General features: G+C 46.6%; 1 protein-coding gene across 9 annotated transcripts in view; it reads left to right on the forward strand.

The window, feature by feature from the left end:
* ST6GALNAC3 (ST6 N-acetylgalactosaminide alpha-2,6-sialyltransferase 3) overlaps positions 1-16,105 on the forward strand; it is a 334,346-nt gene that overhangs the window by 247,331 nt on the left and 70,910 nt on the right. The window contains exon 4 of one of the 9 annotated variants that reach the window (XM_075936280.1): positions 9-16,101. The exons of the other annotated variants lie outside the window; for them this stretch is intronic. Within the exon in view, the coding sequence (XP_075792395.1) occupies positions 9-534 (526 nt within the window). The 3' untranslated portion in view covers positions 535-16,101. Of the gene's footprint in view, positions 1-8; positions 16,102-16,105 lie in introns of those variants that run through there. 9 annotated transcript variants of the gene reach the window in all.

A 16,105-nucleotide genomic window follows, 5' to 3' on the forward strand; every position in this document is an offset into this window, starting at 1 on the left:
CTCCATAGCCGCACGAGCTGCGAGTGCAGGGCGCACAACCCCGCCCAGACTAGTAGGCTCACCCGGAACCAGGAGGAGTACCAGCAGCAGTACCTGGGGTTACTGCGAAGGCAGGTCTGCAGCCAGGACCACTGGGTGCAGGAAGACCTCCAGCTGCAGCGGGAGAGCTTGCAGGAGGTGCTTGACCAGGGCTGGGCCATCTGCGACCACCTGCAGACCCTGGTGCAGAGATTGGTGCCTGCTGCTGCTCCAGCCCCTGCAGCTGCCCCAGCTATCGCTCCTTCTCCCACTCCTGATCCTGCTCCCACTTCTTCCTCTCCCCCACCCGCCCAACCCTCCATACCTGCTCCCCCAGGGAGATGCCGAGGCCCCCCCACCTGCAGTGCTGGGAGACAGGTGGGCTGGCAAGACCTCCCAACCCTGAGCTTCTCCTCCCCCTTCCTCCCTTTGCCTCCCTCTTCCAGCTCCCTCCTCCCAGGTTCCCCCGCCCCTTTCCCACCCTCATTCCTTTCCCACCCCAGTTATGTTCAATAAAGAGAGTTTGTTTTTGGCAACACATGTGTTTTTTTTGACATCAGGAAGGGGGGTTAGGGAGGGGAAAGTGGAAGAACGTAAGGGTGGAATAAGGCACAAGTCCCCAGTGGGGCACGCCGGGAGACTTCACTCCTCCTCCATCAGGAAGCTCTCCCACCGGGCCTCCCAGATACCGACAGCCCCCCGATGGACCTCCCAGTTGGAAGCCGTGCAGGACTACACATACAGGCCAGCCAAGTGGTCAACCTCTGCCATCCAGGCTGGCAGGAAAGCCTCCCCCTTCCACTCACACAAATTGTGCAGCACACAGCACGCTGCCACCATGTGCAGAATATTCCACTCAGAGAGGTCCAGGCGGGTGAGGAGGCATCTAAATCGGGCCTTCAGCTGGCCGAAGGCACCCTCCACCACAATGCGGGCCCTGCTGAGCCTGACGTTAAAGGCCAGTCAGGAGGGGTTGAGGTATCGAGGGTAGGGTTTCATGAGCAAGGGTTGTAGTGGGTAGGCTGCATCCCCCACCAGACACACAGGCATGTCCATGTCCCCAACCCTGATGTGGCGGTTGGGGAAGAAAGGTCCAGCATGAAGCCTTGGGCACACGGAGGAGTTGCGGTACACCTGCGCATCATGTGCTTTGCTGGACCAGCCCACGTTTATGTCCAAGAACTGGCCTTGGTGGTCAGACACGGCTGCAGGATGACTGAGAAGTATCCCTTCGGGTTTATGTACAGGGAGGCCTGGTGTTCTGGGGCATAGATGGGGATGTGTGTCCTGTCGATTGCCCCCCTGCAGTTGGGGAAGCCCAGAGCGCCAAACCCCTTGATCACCATGTCCAAATCAGTGAGGCGGATGACTCTGCAAAGCGGCACTCTATTGATGGCCTTGACCACCTGCAGCGAGACACGCAAAACCAAGAGTCACTGGGGTGCCAGAGTGACTGAGAGTTCTCCTTCCCCACCACCTCCCCCCACACTTTTCCCTAGGGCAGCCCATCTCCTCCTCACACTCCTCCTTCCTGGCATAGTGGCCGGAGATTGCCATACGTGGATGAACACTACTCCAACGGTGGATCTCCCCATGCCAACCTGGTTCGCCACGGATCGGTAGCTATCCAGCGTGGAGAGCTTCCAGAGGGCGATGGCCACATGCTTGTGGAGGGGAATGTTGGGCCTCATGCATGTGTCCCGTCGCTGCAGAGCAGGGGCAAGCCACTCACACAGCTCGAGGAAGGTGTCCTTCTTCATTCTGAAATTCTGGGTCCATTGCTGGGTTCCCCAGCGCTCCAGGACGATGTGGTCCCACCAGTCACTGCTAGTGTCCAGATGCCAGATGCAGCGGGGCATGCTGGCATCCGGGCACTGCTGCTGCTCCTCCATGACCCCCAGGGGTGGGTCCAGAAGAGGTCCTGAAGGTTGGGCTGCAGCAGATGCTGCCAGGCAGTCTCCAGCAATTGCAGCCAGGCTTGCAGAAAGACATCCAAAATGAGCACCAGAGTGCCCAGAGGCAGCTCTGGCTCTATGGTGCTGAGTGCTGTGGTGTCCCGAGTCAGGGCAACCAAAACAAGCAGAGAAAAAAATGCTTTGCTGTCCCTCAGCGAGGTAGACAAGCAAGCAGGGACAGCTGAGAACCGGCTGTCCAGAGGGGTCTCTTTAAGCACAAGCCTCAGATAGCCTCAGACAGCAGCCACACAAAGCAACTACTGACCTGATGCCCTGCTGGAACTGCTTTCAGCTGGCCTTAAATGTTATTCAGCATCCAATCAATGTGGACACGCTATTTCAAAATAGCAAAACGTTATTTCAAAATGCATTTTGTGTGTAGACGCGTAATTTCGAAATAACTTATTTCGAATTAACTATTTTGAAATAAGATATTTCGAAATAATGCTGTAGTGTAGACAGACCCTAACAGATCTGGAAAATGCTACATAGGAGTGAGGCCAGGCTCCTTATGTCAACCTGACAATGTGCCTCAACATTAATTTAAGCGGATCATCTGTGGAGGGTCATCTCCATACACATTCATTATTTGGCCTCCATGTTGAACAGAACTCGATGAAAAATGCAAAATAAATATTCCCATTGATATTAATTTTCATTTCAAAATGAATTTGCTTCAGAATCCCACGTTCATCCTCTGCAAAGATCTGGATAAACAAATCTGCTACAAATGTCAACAGAAAATGAATTTCAAAGTCACACACATGAGTATTCAAAGGAACTGAGATTTAAATCTGAATCCGTAAGTAGTCATGGTGGAAATGCTCATCCAGTTGTGGAACAGACACACAATTGCTTGTGATTAATCACAGCTGAAATTTTAGTGATCAGGTATCCCTGATCAGGCCATAGAGCAGGAAAACTAGACGAGCTAATGCTCAAATAAATCCAAAATATGACCTTATCTAAAGACCACTGAAGTCAACAGGGTTCTTTCCATTAACTGTACTGGGGTTTGGATCAGGCCTATAATGAAGATATATAAGGTAATCCACAAGCAGGCAAAATATTAAATTTATTGAATAAATTATTTATTGTGAATTTATAGATGAACTGTAATGTGTCTGACACGAGGCCTGGTCTAACCATCACAGTTCAGTCAGCCCTGCCTGAGCCATAATAACCTGCCTCCCAGCCTAAATGAGGTCAGATGATAGCCTGAAACACCTGGACCTCATAAAAGTGCTGAAAAAACCTAGTTCGGAAAAGGACTCACAGGAAGCGAGTTAGGCTCCTATAGTAGGATTTAAAGTAAAGTCTGGAAAGACTCCAGGAAAACAGCCTGAAGTTACTCAAAGAGTTGAACTCTTTGTTTTATGCTCTGAAAGACATGGCAGTGGATGATTTTAACTGTTTACATACAGTATGAACCTGCAAGATATTGAGTTCTTTCTCTTCGGGCTGATATGTCTTCAGGAAATCAAAGTGTGCTTCCCAGCATGGGTAGACAGACCTGCAATAGCTGTTGTTGAATTAGCTAGCTAAAAATAGCAGTCTGAGGCAGCTGCTCACTCTTACCACTTGCCCAACCCCTTGGATACGTAACTGGATGGCCAACCCGAGCCACCTCCCATGGTGCCATGGCCACACTGCTATTTTTAGCTTGCTAGTTCAAGCACAGCTAGAGGAGAGCTGATGGGTGCCTGTCCACTTGCACTGGGATTAGGGAGCACCCTCCCACCTCCTGTGTAGATGTCCCCTGAGGGTCAGTGTTCTATCCCAGATCAGGAAAGACTGAGGGTATGTCTAGACTACCCTTATGCCTCATAAAACAAGGTTTACAGAATCGGCCGATAAAGGCGTTCTTTGTCGACCGATCCCCGTCTTGACAGCCGCTTTTTGCCGACAAGCTGCTGACTCAGCAAAATGCGGTGGCCATTTTTATTCAAATGACGTGCAGGAGATTTAAATCCCTGCTTCATTTGCAATGTCGGTATGTCTAATTTACATCCCTCTGGCGACAGAGGGATGTAGTCTAGACATACCCTGAATGAAGGGAAGCCCGGAGAGGGTGAGGCTGTTAGGAACTGCAGGGAAGGAGTCTAGGAATCAGGGCTCTCTCCCAGAATCCCAGAAAGTACTGGAGACTGAGCCTGGACTGCAGAGGAACCCAATCAGAAGAACTTGTTTGTTTTGGACTTTTGTTACCCCAGAAGAGGATTGAACTCTGAGAGTGACCCAGCCAAAGAGTTGAGCCCTCGGTGAGAGAGGTGGGGTGTCACGGAGTGTGTCAGCTTAGCCAGCAGGGCAGATATGTCCTATGTCATGATATGATTTATTTTGAGGATATACCTTCCCAGGCACAATGAATTTGAGAGCAGGCTCTACTTCCATGAGCAATCCAGGTATAGTATCCAATCAAGCAATTAAGGATCTGCTCCTTCTCCCATTGAATGTGTTGGCAAACTCCCAGGCTATGTCTACACTACAAGGTTTTAGTGCAAAAACCACGGTTTTAGCGCAAAAACTGGTGGAGTATCAACACCTCAAGCGCATTTTTGTGCAAAAAAAAATAGAGTAAATCGACAGCTTTTGCCAGTAGAGTTATTCCTCTCCCCACGAGGAATAACTCCTTTTTGCGCTACAGCTGTTGTGCAAAAAGGCATGTGTGGACGCTCCACAGGGGTTTCTGGCGCAAATAGAGCCTATCCAAAAAAGCACAGGTGCTCTGACGGCCATTCTGTGAACTTTCTTGCACAAAAGCGTCCATGCAGTGTAGATGCTCTCTTGTGCAAAAGCACAACACTTTTGCGATGCGCTTTTGAGGTGTGGACACACGTTTGCTCAAGAAATTTTTGCGGAAGATCTCTTTAAAAAAAAGCTTCTTGTGCAAAAACCCTACGGTGTAGACAAAGCCCCACTACCTTCAGTGTATGCAAGGAAAGAGCCAGGCCCTTTAACTTTACAAATAATATAAAATAAGTGAAGGCAGTTTTTATTTCTATGGTGTAGAATGATCCCATTTCTTTTCAGAAATATATCTTCCTTTTGCCCTAACGAAGCAGATGAAATTATAAGTGTTAACCCCTATGTCAAATCTTATAAGTACTGCACAGCACAATATATTGTGTCAGCTTTGGCTCAGCTAGCAGCTTTTGCTCCAAAGAGGATTCAATACAAGTTGGAGGTGGAATTACCCTTACATCCCTGGAGAAGTTGATCCCGTCAGCTAGGCAGAGCACTGCTCAAACTGCTGCACTGCATACTATGTCTAGACTGTGGAAAAGTTAATAATGCTGGAAGTGGATCTAAAGGTACAGGGAATTATGTGCTAGAGTTATTAAACTTTCACCTTTATGATGTTTTAAACTCATAAAACACATTTTAAACTAGGCTACATACAAGATAATATTACAGCGCGGAAAACTGCCTTTTAGTATAGCGTATAGTGCAGATGTCAGCACCTCACTTCGTGTTCTGTGTTGCAACAAACAGGAGCTGAGAAACGGCAGCTTTACTGTTCCCTTTATTCAACTTAACTGTGAGAATTTTGCCACTGACATCTGTGGAAGCAGGATAGGCCTTTTGCAAAGTGGTGCCACTTGGGACGATAAGCCATTCCCGCCCCCTTATGTTGCACTGCTTGCAGTCTGTGATTGCACAATTGCAGTGCTTTGTAAACATTTGTGATGTTTTAGCCTCACAGCTCCCTTGTGAGGTATATTATAGGGTTGCCAAGTGTCTGGCTTTCAACTGGACAGTCCAGTATTTGAGCTTTCTGATCAGGAAAGAAACTGAGAAAATATAAAGGAGAAGATATAAATGTCCAGTATTTTCTCAATAAGATGTAATGTAGATTGTGATGTAATGTCAAGTGTATCCAGTATTTTTGTTGAAACCATCTGGCAATCCTATATATTATCCTACTTTGTAGATGAAGGAATTGAACCACTGACATTGGCTTGTTCAAGTTCACAGAGAAAGTTGATGACTGAGTGAGAAGTAGAGCCCATATTTCACTGTATTTGGTGGTTTAACTGTAAGGCAACCTTTCCTCCCTATGGGTATGTCTAACTACAAAGTTAATTCGAAATAACAGCAGTTATTTCGAATTAACTTCAATAGCGTCTATACATGCAAACCGCTATTTCGAATTTAATTTGAAATAGCGGAGCGCTTATTTTGAATTTGGTAAACCTCATTCTAGAAGGAATAATGCCAAATTCGAAATAGCTATTTCGAATTAAGTGCTGTGTAGACACTTAATTCGAAATAGGGGGCCTCCAGCCCTTCCAAGTTTCCCCTGGTGGCCACTCTGGGCACAACCAGGAAAACTCTTCTCCTCTCCCACAGCCCCGGGGCCCTTAAAGGGGTAGAGTCTGGCCACTGGGCACGTGCCAGAGCCAGGCCTGCCAGCAGCCACAGACCCTCACCCATAGGCTGCACAATGGCAGACAGTAGCAGCCAGCCGTCCCCCGCCCAGTCCCCCAGCACCTAGGGGCCAGCCAGGGGCCATAAACGGCGCACACCCTTTGGACTAGTGCGGAGATCATCGACCTCCTTGAGGTTTCGGGGGGAGGCCCCAATGTCCATGATCTCTGCACTAGGCAGAGGAATGTGGCCGTCTACAGCCGCATAGCGGCCACCATGGCCCGCAAGGGATAACGGCACACCCAGGAGCAGGTGCTCCTCAAAGTCAAGGAGCCGTGACTGGTGTACGCCAGGGCCACCAGGGCAGTGTTGAAGCAGGGGCTAACCCCTGCCCCTACTTCCCCGCCCTCGACCGAATCCTAGATGCAGGCGGTCCACGCCAGCCCGGGAGGCAGCAAGCCAGGAGCTGAGGGCCCTGACCCGGGCACACCAGAGGGGCCACCACCAGCTGTCCCAGCACTGGAGTCAGCAGGGTCGTCCGGGGAGGCCATACCAGGTAAGTGCCAGCACTGTCCCCTACCCGGGCGGGAGGTGGGGAAGGTGACCAGGGACTGCACGCATGGGCCATGCGTCCCATAAATAACGCAGCCACTTGGGCAGGTGGCTCCAGCTGCATGCCACACAGGGGCCATGGCCTGATGGGCACATGCATGTGTGAAGAGACCTGACACACTCCTGACCCCGAGGCGGAACACAGCAGGATGCCCTCCTGTCAAACACCCCATCTACGCAGAGGCAGGGGACAGCTCCCCCCACCTCAGTCGCACTATACACGGCACAGGGGCATCAGTGTGGTCTCAGGGCACCTCCCACTCCCAAGTATAACTGGACAGTCCACACATGGCCTCTGGGCAAGCACAACGGCTCTGATGGTGCAGGGCACGGTCATCCTCACCTCGCAGGGGGTGGGGGGGCTGGGCTTCACCCACTGTGTCCCCAGGGAGAATTGACCACTTCTCTTCTTTCTCCACAGCTGCACCAGCTGTGCGTGCAGGGCGCACCACCCCACCCGGGACATCCTCCTGCACCCGAGGGCTCCACAGGACCACCGCAACACTGCAGGGGTATCACGAGCAGCACCTGGCAGCCCTGCGAGACCAGACCCGCATCACGGAGCAGCAGGCACAGGAAGAACAGGAGTTCTTGTGGGAGCTGCTTAGCCAGGGTCGTGCCATCTGTCACCATCTGCAGGCCCTGGTGCAGAGCATGCTGCCCCATGCCACTCCCATGCCTGCTGCTCCCCCAGCTCCCGCTCCTCCTCCCACTCTTTCTCCCCCTCCCACCTCTCCCTCCTCAATCTCCACACCCCCCCACCTCAACTGCCACACCCTCCTCCCCATTCCCCCTGGGGACTCCAAGGCCCCGACACCCTGTGCTGGGAGACGTGGCCCAGCGAGTCCCCCAACCCGTGAGCCCTGAGCTTCTCCTTCCCCTTCTTCCTCTTGCTTCCCCCTTCCAGCTCCCTCCTCCCAGTTTTCCCCTTCCCCTCTCCGACCCTCTCTCCTGCCCTCTTCCGCCTCCTTTCTCCAGTCTCCCCAGAAGTTCATCCCCCCCCCCCACTTGTCTTAAATAAAGACAGTTTCTGTTTTTGAAAATACGTGTATTTTATTTGACATCAGAAAGGGGGGTTAGGAAGGGGTAAGTGTAAGCACGTGAAGGAGGAATGAGGCACAAGCCCTCAGTGAGGCAGACCACAGAGACTGTTAGTGCTCCTCAGGGCGGAAGCTCTCCCGCAGGGCCCCCTGGATACTGACAGCCCCCTGATGGACCTCCTGGATGGCAGCATGCAGAAAGTGCAGCCAGGCTGATGGCAATGCGTCCACAAGATACACCAGAGTACCCAAGGGCAGCTCTGTCTCCATGTTGCAGAGTGCTAGGGTGTCCCAAGTGAGGGCAAGCAGAGCACTCCAAGACACAAATGCTTTGCTGTCCTTCAGCGAGGTAGACCAGCAAGCAGAGAAACCTGAGAACTGTCTGTCTGGGATGAGGGGGTTGGGTCCCTTTAAGCACAGACCTCAGATAGCCTGAAGCAGCAACCCCACACTCTAAGTCCGACCCTGATACCCTGTTTGCACTGATTCCGGCCAGCCTTACCTTCGATTCAGGATCCACTCAATATGGACTCGTTATTTCAAATTAGAAAAACGCTATTTCAATTTAGTTTTTGTGTCTAGATGCGTTATTTCAAATTAGCTTAATTCGAATTAACTATTTCGAATTACGTTAAACGAAATAGCGCTGTAGTGCAGACATACCCTATGAGCAATACTGTCATAATGCTGCCATAGGGACTAAAGAACAGGAGAGTTAAAACCAGCAGTAGAGATCAAGAAGCAAAACTCTGAGCTGATTCCAGGTTTTAACAAAACTTCTCAAAGTTTGAGAATATTTAGAGCCTGGGTTTACATTTAGTCCATTTTAAAGATAAGGACTCTTTGAAAAGTTTTGGTCTATATCCTGGTTCAGACTATTTATATGCCTAAGATAAATAAGAACAAACTGACTTCTGGTAAGGTGAACATCAAAATTCACCACCATATTTAATAACATTTTTATGTTCACAGAAAAATAATGACATTGTTTATTGTTATAGATATTCAGAATACTTTCATTAGAAAGAAATGACAAACTGTCCATGTTGGCCATGAATCTTTATAACATCTTAAAAACATTTTAAAATCTACACATTTAAAATGGTAGATGAAGTCAGAGGTCCAGGAAAAACTATTAATGAATTCTGATGAGCTAATCCAGAAGCAGTGATTTCCATGTGTGATTTGATTTGGCTGCAGCTTGAGCTGAGAGCAAGCTGAACTCGGTCTTTTAGCATGCAGATATTTGCATATGCAGTCTAATTTGGTTAGCAGTGCTGTGTAACTCAAATCTGTAGCCGCTGCAGAGGTTAGGAATACAGTTTCAATGTCTGTTCTTATCTCATTAAGAGCCACAGATTTTTCTTTCATGGAATGACAGTTCTATCCTGCAGCAAGTTGAATGCCTTCTCTCAACTGCTAAATGCACTCTATCCAAAATGAATGGGAGTCGGGAGTACTCAGCGCCTGGTAGGAGGAACTCAGAACCTTGCAAGCTTAGACTGTATAGACACAATTAAAAAGATCTGCTGTCATGTCTTTTCAGGCATAATAGGAGAGCATAAAACAAAGAGCTGATGTCTTTGAATAATGGCTTTAGAGTTTTGTTTGATGTTGACTTGTTCTCATTTGTGTTCATATTGCAACAGGTGCACATGAGTAGTGTGCAAGGCAGTAGAAAGTTAGGTGCATTATCTGAAGTCTCCAGGTGTATTTGCTCTACCTGCTATAACTGAGAACATAAGTTTAGTGGTAAAGTTTTCTTCTGAGATCAAGGGGCAAGGAGATGATGATTTGTTCCCTTCCTGAATAATTGGGTAATGAAGGTTATTCAGTAGACATGAAATCTCTGTATTCTGGTTTCATAAGCAGCAGCAATCTTTTAAGGAGATTCCATCCAGCACAATACATATCATCCCATGTCTACAATAAGGGCTTCTTGTGATGCTTTAACTTTCTGAAAACATCTTGTGAAGTCAGCTAGAGATGGGATTTTCAAAAGGCTCCCATTGATTTCAGAGGGAGTTTTACCATTGAGTACAATGGGAGCAGAATGCACCAATACTGAATGCTTTTGAAAATCTTATCCTTTTTCAACAGAATGTATTTGAATATGCAAACAAAAAGGGGAAAGAATAGCAGTGCAAGGAATCAGGTGGTTTCACTGACAAAAATATTCACAAATGTATTTTTCTGTATTTGCCCAGCTCTTTCAATGGCATTAAGGGACAGCTGACGTTCCTATAAGGTTTCTAACAAACCTGGCAAAATGCTAATGTAATGCCCAAACAACAGAATTTGGCCTCTTAAATTTCACATGGGTTGACATAATGAGAAGGGAAATATCCTGAGTATGGAGGACAATTTTAATTGAGAACATTTGTTCTGGACAATTATATATGTACAGTAAAATACTTTAAATTAATTGAAAGTCTTTTAGATGAGAATCCAAAGGCTAACGAACCAATATTTTATAAGGGGTTTAAAAATCTTAGCATTATCTAAATGAGAGCATCACAAAAAATCTGCATTCCTACCTCCTCCTTCCTAGGTTTGTCATTATTGGTAACTCAAAAACGATAATACGGCATAAACCTCCTTGAGCCAGATTGTTCCTATGGTTCTAGAACCAATGTTGGCTTTGGGCCTCAAGGGACTCTTCCTCATACCCTTTAGCCAAAGTTAACTGGACCTACCTGTGAGCATGACCCAGCAGTAATTATCTCCACATTTCTGCAGGAATTGGGTGAATCAATGAAAGAGCCATGTCACCCTCTTGCTGTCAGGCACAGATGTAATGAATGGCTGGAGTGAAAGGTCAATAATCAATTAAGAAGAACCACAAAGATAAAACAAATGGCCTAGATGAGGAATTTATAGTACTTAGCTCCCTTCTTTGGATTTATGGAGACATCTTTTATGAAAAAAAGAGAAACTGAGAAATTCTTGAGGGATAAATAAAATCGTAAGTTCAGTGTTATATGCACAGGTCTGTGGACAAAAATACTGTTTTGAGAAACTGTCCACTGCCATGCTAAGCTTTCCACTGTTAAGAGATATGTGTCTTGGAAGGTTTGTAATTTCTTGTGGAAGCTAAGTGATCTAACATGAGACAGTATACACAAATCAACAGATGATACTGCAAGACCAAATGAGGTGGAAAATAAGAAAGTTTTTCCTTCCTGAGTTAAAAAATACATACGGACAATACATACAGACAATTTCACTATCTTCCAGTCAATGGAAGGCAGGACTCTGAATGAAAAGAAAGGTAATGGATTTGCTTCTTCTGTGTAGTCACAAACATCTGTGCAAAGAGGATGGATAATGCTGCAATTATGGTTTGCTGGTATATGCATATGGTGTGAAAAATATGAGAATGTCTCAAAATATATAAAAAATGGAGCGATAACTTGTCCTTTATACAAGCAAACAATACACTATTACTGACATTTGGGGAAAGGAAAGTCTGGCAAGAAAGGTTTTCCATTGCTTTGACCAGTACAAATGAAGGTTTCATCTTAGAGAATTTGGACAAACAGCATGGGCTTGTATTGTCCCTTCTAGATCTTTGCATGAGGGGAAACCTTCCACAAGCAGATTCTTCCTCTCCACAGCACTCCAGATCCTGTAAAGGATTCTAAATCGGTCTATAACCTGTGGGTGGAGAGGGGGAAGGAGGAGGAGATTGGGAAGTTGGGTGGGAAGAGTGGAAAATTCGAGGAAGAGATGCCTATCATTCTCCTTGCCCTCCTCCTTCACCCCCAAATCATGGGGAACCTATCCAGAAACCTGTCTGCAGCCTCAGTATCCTTCACCATGCAGGTCCCAAAGGCACTTGGATCTGGGGACAGACTCTGCAGAGCAGAGCTACTCAACATGTGTTTGCGGTTCATGGTGCAGTTTGGGTTTGCAATGTGGTTGGAGTTGATATGCAGTAGTCAAAATTCATGGACTGTTGTGAAGCCAAAACAAAAAAGTAGTCAATATAATGGTCTTCTGTTGATATGCATTTTAGTAATTACATTCCTAGACTGTCATTGCTTGTGAAAAGTGCTGTCATATGGTTGGAAATCAGGTAAATACTGCATTTTATTAATTTCAGCAGAACTGACTTAAATGGGGCGTGTGTGTTATGTAGTCTTGCCTTAATCTTTGTATTCATGCCTGTCAGTGAGTAAGAAGCTATTTGCCTATATTTGCATATCGATTTGCATGTATATGCAGCCACACTTAAGTTGCGGCCCTTGGTATTTGCTTTGAGTATCATTGTAGCCCCCAGGGCTTCCAAAGTTGAGTAGTCCTGCTGTAGACAGTCCAAAGTTGATAAATGGATGCAGGTCTCTAGGAAGTTCGCTCTGGCCACCTTCAAATTTTGGAGTCACCAGCTTTGGGGGCTGGCCCTACAGTGTGTTAACAGAGGGGCAAAGGCTGCTTCTCCATCGAATCAGATGGGAACAAACTCCACAAGGATTCCTTGCTGAGATTCCCTCCTCAGAGCCTTCTTCCATAGGAGGGGTTTGGGCCTTTGAGAGAATCATTGCACATTTCTGTATACCAGGATCTCTTATGTTTGTTTAATATTATAATAATATGCATTTACCCCATCAGCCCTCAGACTTTGTCTCTAGCCGTACCCTCCATTGGCAACTTGTGGCTCACTGGCAGGCTATGCATTCACTTACATAGCTCAATTCTGTAAGAAATATTTGGGGATCTGAGTGCTTCCTTAACCTTTCCTACCAAGAGAATCATTTGGCCTTAGGCCATATTCTCCGAGCATTTTTCTTCCTCTTCATGTTTCGGTCTTGCCTAGTCTCTTCTTGTAGACCTTCCACGTTTCCTGTACTACGATGAATAATTCAGGTGACCGAACAGTGAACTGAAACATGGACAGTGTTCCCACACTTATTCACTTACGTTATGCATGACTTGTCTTGAAATAGGACCTTGGTGCTGAATTTTAGATGCTTACAATGTCAGGTAGTGATGCAACATAATATTGAGCAGCTGTGTTCAGTTCCAAATACTCAGGCATGAACTACATTAATAACTTTTTCCTTGACGTATAATTGAAGCTGAAGTCTCTAATTTGAAGTGGTATATTGGCCTAGTGCTAATGAATCGTGTCATTACTCTAGATTCTTTTAAGCTGAATTTTGTTACATTGGCTCAGCACAGTAGAAATTAGTAGCAGCTCCCATTAGTTGCATCTGTGATTCCACAAGCAGCAGCAGTTACCGGTTTCAGGTTTCTACAAGCCATTCATTTGGCGGGAAGTGTCATAGTGTCACCACTTCATTTTTAAAAACATCCCTACTATTAAAATAAGAAGCTTTCTCCCAAAGTTTCATCAATAACATCTTACAAATTCATTTGTGATTTAAATTACTTATAATATAATCCCTCCTGCTGTGTTCCCAAATACTTCCTTCGTATTTAATTGCTATAGACACTTTAGTTACTAATTAAACTGTATTGTTTATGATGTTGCATTTCATTAATAGCAGTGATAAAAAATGTATGTTCTAGCAGAAACTCTCCATATTAATTCCAGTCTGGGGGCAGAACTCACTATTAATAGAGTAGGGTACATTTCCATATACTGTGGGGTTGTGCTGATGAATTTCTGGAGTGAATTTGCCCCTCAATCACGGTCTGGGAATACAGGTACAGGTTTGTAATGAAATGCCATTAGTCAAAAGAACCTTGTGCTCTGGAGTGCTGAACTGCAGTAAATCTTACCTGACTTCTAATGAACAGTAAGGCTAACATCAGGAACATCTTCCCGGTCATTTCCAGAAGAAAAGTTTGTGAAAGGTAATAATAAAGACTTGTTTGATCAAAGATGTGAAACATTGCAGCAGATTAAAAGACTGAGAGACTACCAAACTTACTGGCCATACCACAGAGTAAACAATATTCAGGCTATAATGGGTTACACTACCCCTTCCCATGGAGTAACTCGTGGGGTGGGGACAGAAAGTATCTCTAGAGGGCCAATGAATAGGCATCAAGTAGCACAGATATTATGGAGTGGAAGTTGTATGATAGACTGAACAGAATAGGGTAGACACCTCCAGATGCCATGGATCTTGAAGAAAGGAGCTTGAGATCTACAGAGGCACCTAGAACCATCTTGCATGGATGCCTTCCCCTTGACATCTGAGTCTAGTAATAGTCTCAGGCTTAAAACTGCTTCAAGTGGCACTGAGACATTGTCTACCCTCGGACTTTTTGCAACAATTCATTGGAGTAAGTTGCACTGGTGCAAGTTACTTTTTATAGTAGTACTCCCATCCGTACTAGCAGTTTGCCTTTGTGCCAGGGCCATATTAACTCATCTGGGGGTCTTGGACTACAGGATTTTGTGGGGCACCTAAGGTACCAGGGTGGTGCCAAAAACAAGTTGAGTGAGGGAAGGGACTCCAGGCTAGGGCCAAGAGGGTTGGAATGCAGCATGGAATTCAGGTCAGTAGGCTGGGGTGCAGCTGAGGGTGGGATTGGAGTATGGGAGAGAGCTCAGGACTGGGGCAGGGGGTTGGAATGCAGGTTCTGGGTGGGAGTTAGGGTGTGGGAGGGGCCTCAGCACTGGGACAGCGATTTGGGGTGTAGGGCACTTACCTGGGGCAGTATCCTTTGTTGATGCAGGCTCTAGAGAGGTGAGCGGCAGTTGGCTCTGCACGCTGACCTGTGCTCATCTGCAAGCACTGTCCCTCATAGCTCCCATTGACTGTGATTTCCAGCCAATGGGAGGCACCTGAAGGTAAGGGAACCACACAGATGGCGCTTTCCAGTGCTTGCAGCTCCAGCTTGTGGGGGGAGAGATGGAACAGCAGTGAGTGGAGCTTTGTCCCGCTCCCCACCTCTGCTCCCTACCTCCAGGCAGGGCCAGATCACAGGGACTTTTGATACGGTCTCCTACAGTATTCTTGCCAGCAAGTTCAGGAAGTATGGATTGGATAATTGGACTGTAAGGTAGATAGAAAATTGGCTAGATTGTCGGGCCCAACAGGTAGTGATCAATGGCTTGATATCAGGTGGGCAGTCAGTTTCAAGTGGAGTGCCCCAAGGATCGATTCTAGGGCCAGTTTTGTTCAACATATTTATTAATGACCTGGATGAGGGGATGGATTGCAGCCTCAGCAAGTTTGAGGATGACACTAAGCTAGGGGTAGAGGTAGATACTCTGGAGGGCAGGGATAGGGTCCAGAGTGACAGACAAATTGGAGGATTAGGCCAAAAGAAATCTGATGAGGTTCAACAAGGACAAGTGCAGAGCCTGCACTTGGGACAGAAGAATTCCAAACACTGTTTCAGGCTGTGAACAGACTGGCTAAGCAGTAGTTCAGCAGAAAAAGACCTAGGGAACAATAATGCACAGGTTGCACTCTCCTTGTACCTTCCTCAGTGGTTTTCCACTTGTGTACCTCCAGTTGCATAAATGGATGTAGTGATGTAGGCCTCCATTTCTTTCTGGCTGTAAATGCCTGTAGAATGTTTGTTCTGCCTCCCACTGAAATCACAGATAGAATCTTTCTCCTCATCTGTCTCGGGTGAGGGATTCTGAAGGATTGGATAAAGTGAGCCATTTAATGTCATTCATTCCATATCGCCCCAAACCCAGCCCCACGCTGTTCAAACCTATATAGCAGAATTTGCAATGTGCTAAATAATGGCTGAAGTCTTAATGAGGAGTTTCTTTCTTTGGAAACTGAGAATTATTCTCCCAGGTTAAAGCTGTATTGAACTGATAGTGTAAGCAAACCAGCCCAGTACTGGGCAATGTGCCAACCTGCAATGTGCAGACTACTGTATCTGTCCTGCAGCTAAACAATACTTCTGCCAGTGGCGCTCACCTCCTCATCTCGTACAATGCGACCCTTTCAGCTTGGAAGTAAACGTTGGTCTCCTGGTGGCTGGCAAGTCTAGGTAGGCTGTGATTAAGAACTGTTCCTTTTGTGCCTTGGCAGAGAAAGAATTCAAATAGATGTGATAATGGCCTTGCATTCAGCATGTAAAGATCATTGGATATAAATGTGGAACAGAATGTATGCCTGTTTTACAGACAATTGTATTTAGAACTTGTTGTTACTTTGTTTCTATTGT

This window comes from Pelodiscus sinensis, chromosome 9 (genome assembly GCF_049634645.1).
Source record: "Pelodiscus sinensis isolate JC-2024 chromosome 9, ASM4963464v1, whole genome shotgun sequence".
NCBI lineage: Eukaryota > Metazoa > Chordata > Testudines > Trionychidae > Pelodiscus > Pelodiscus sinensis.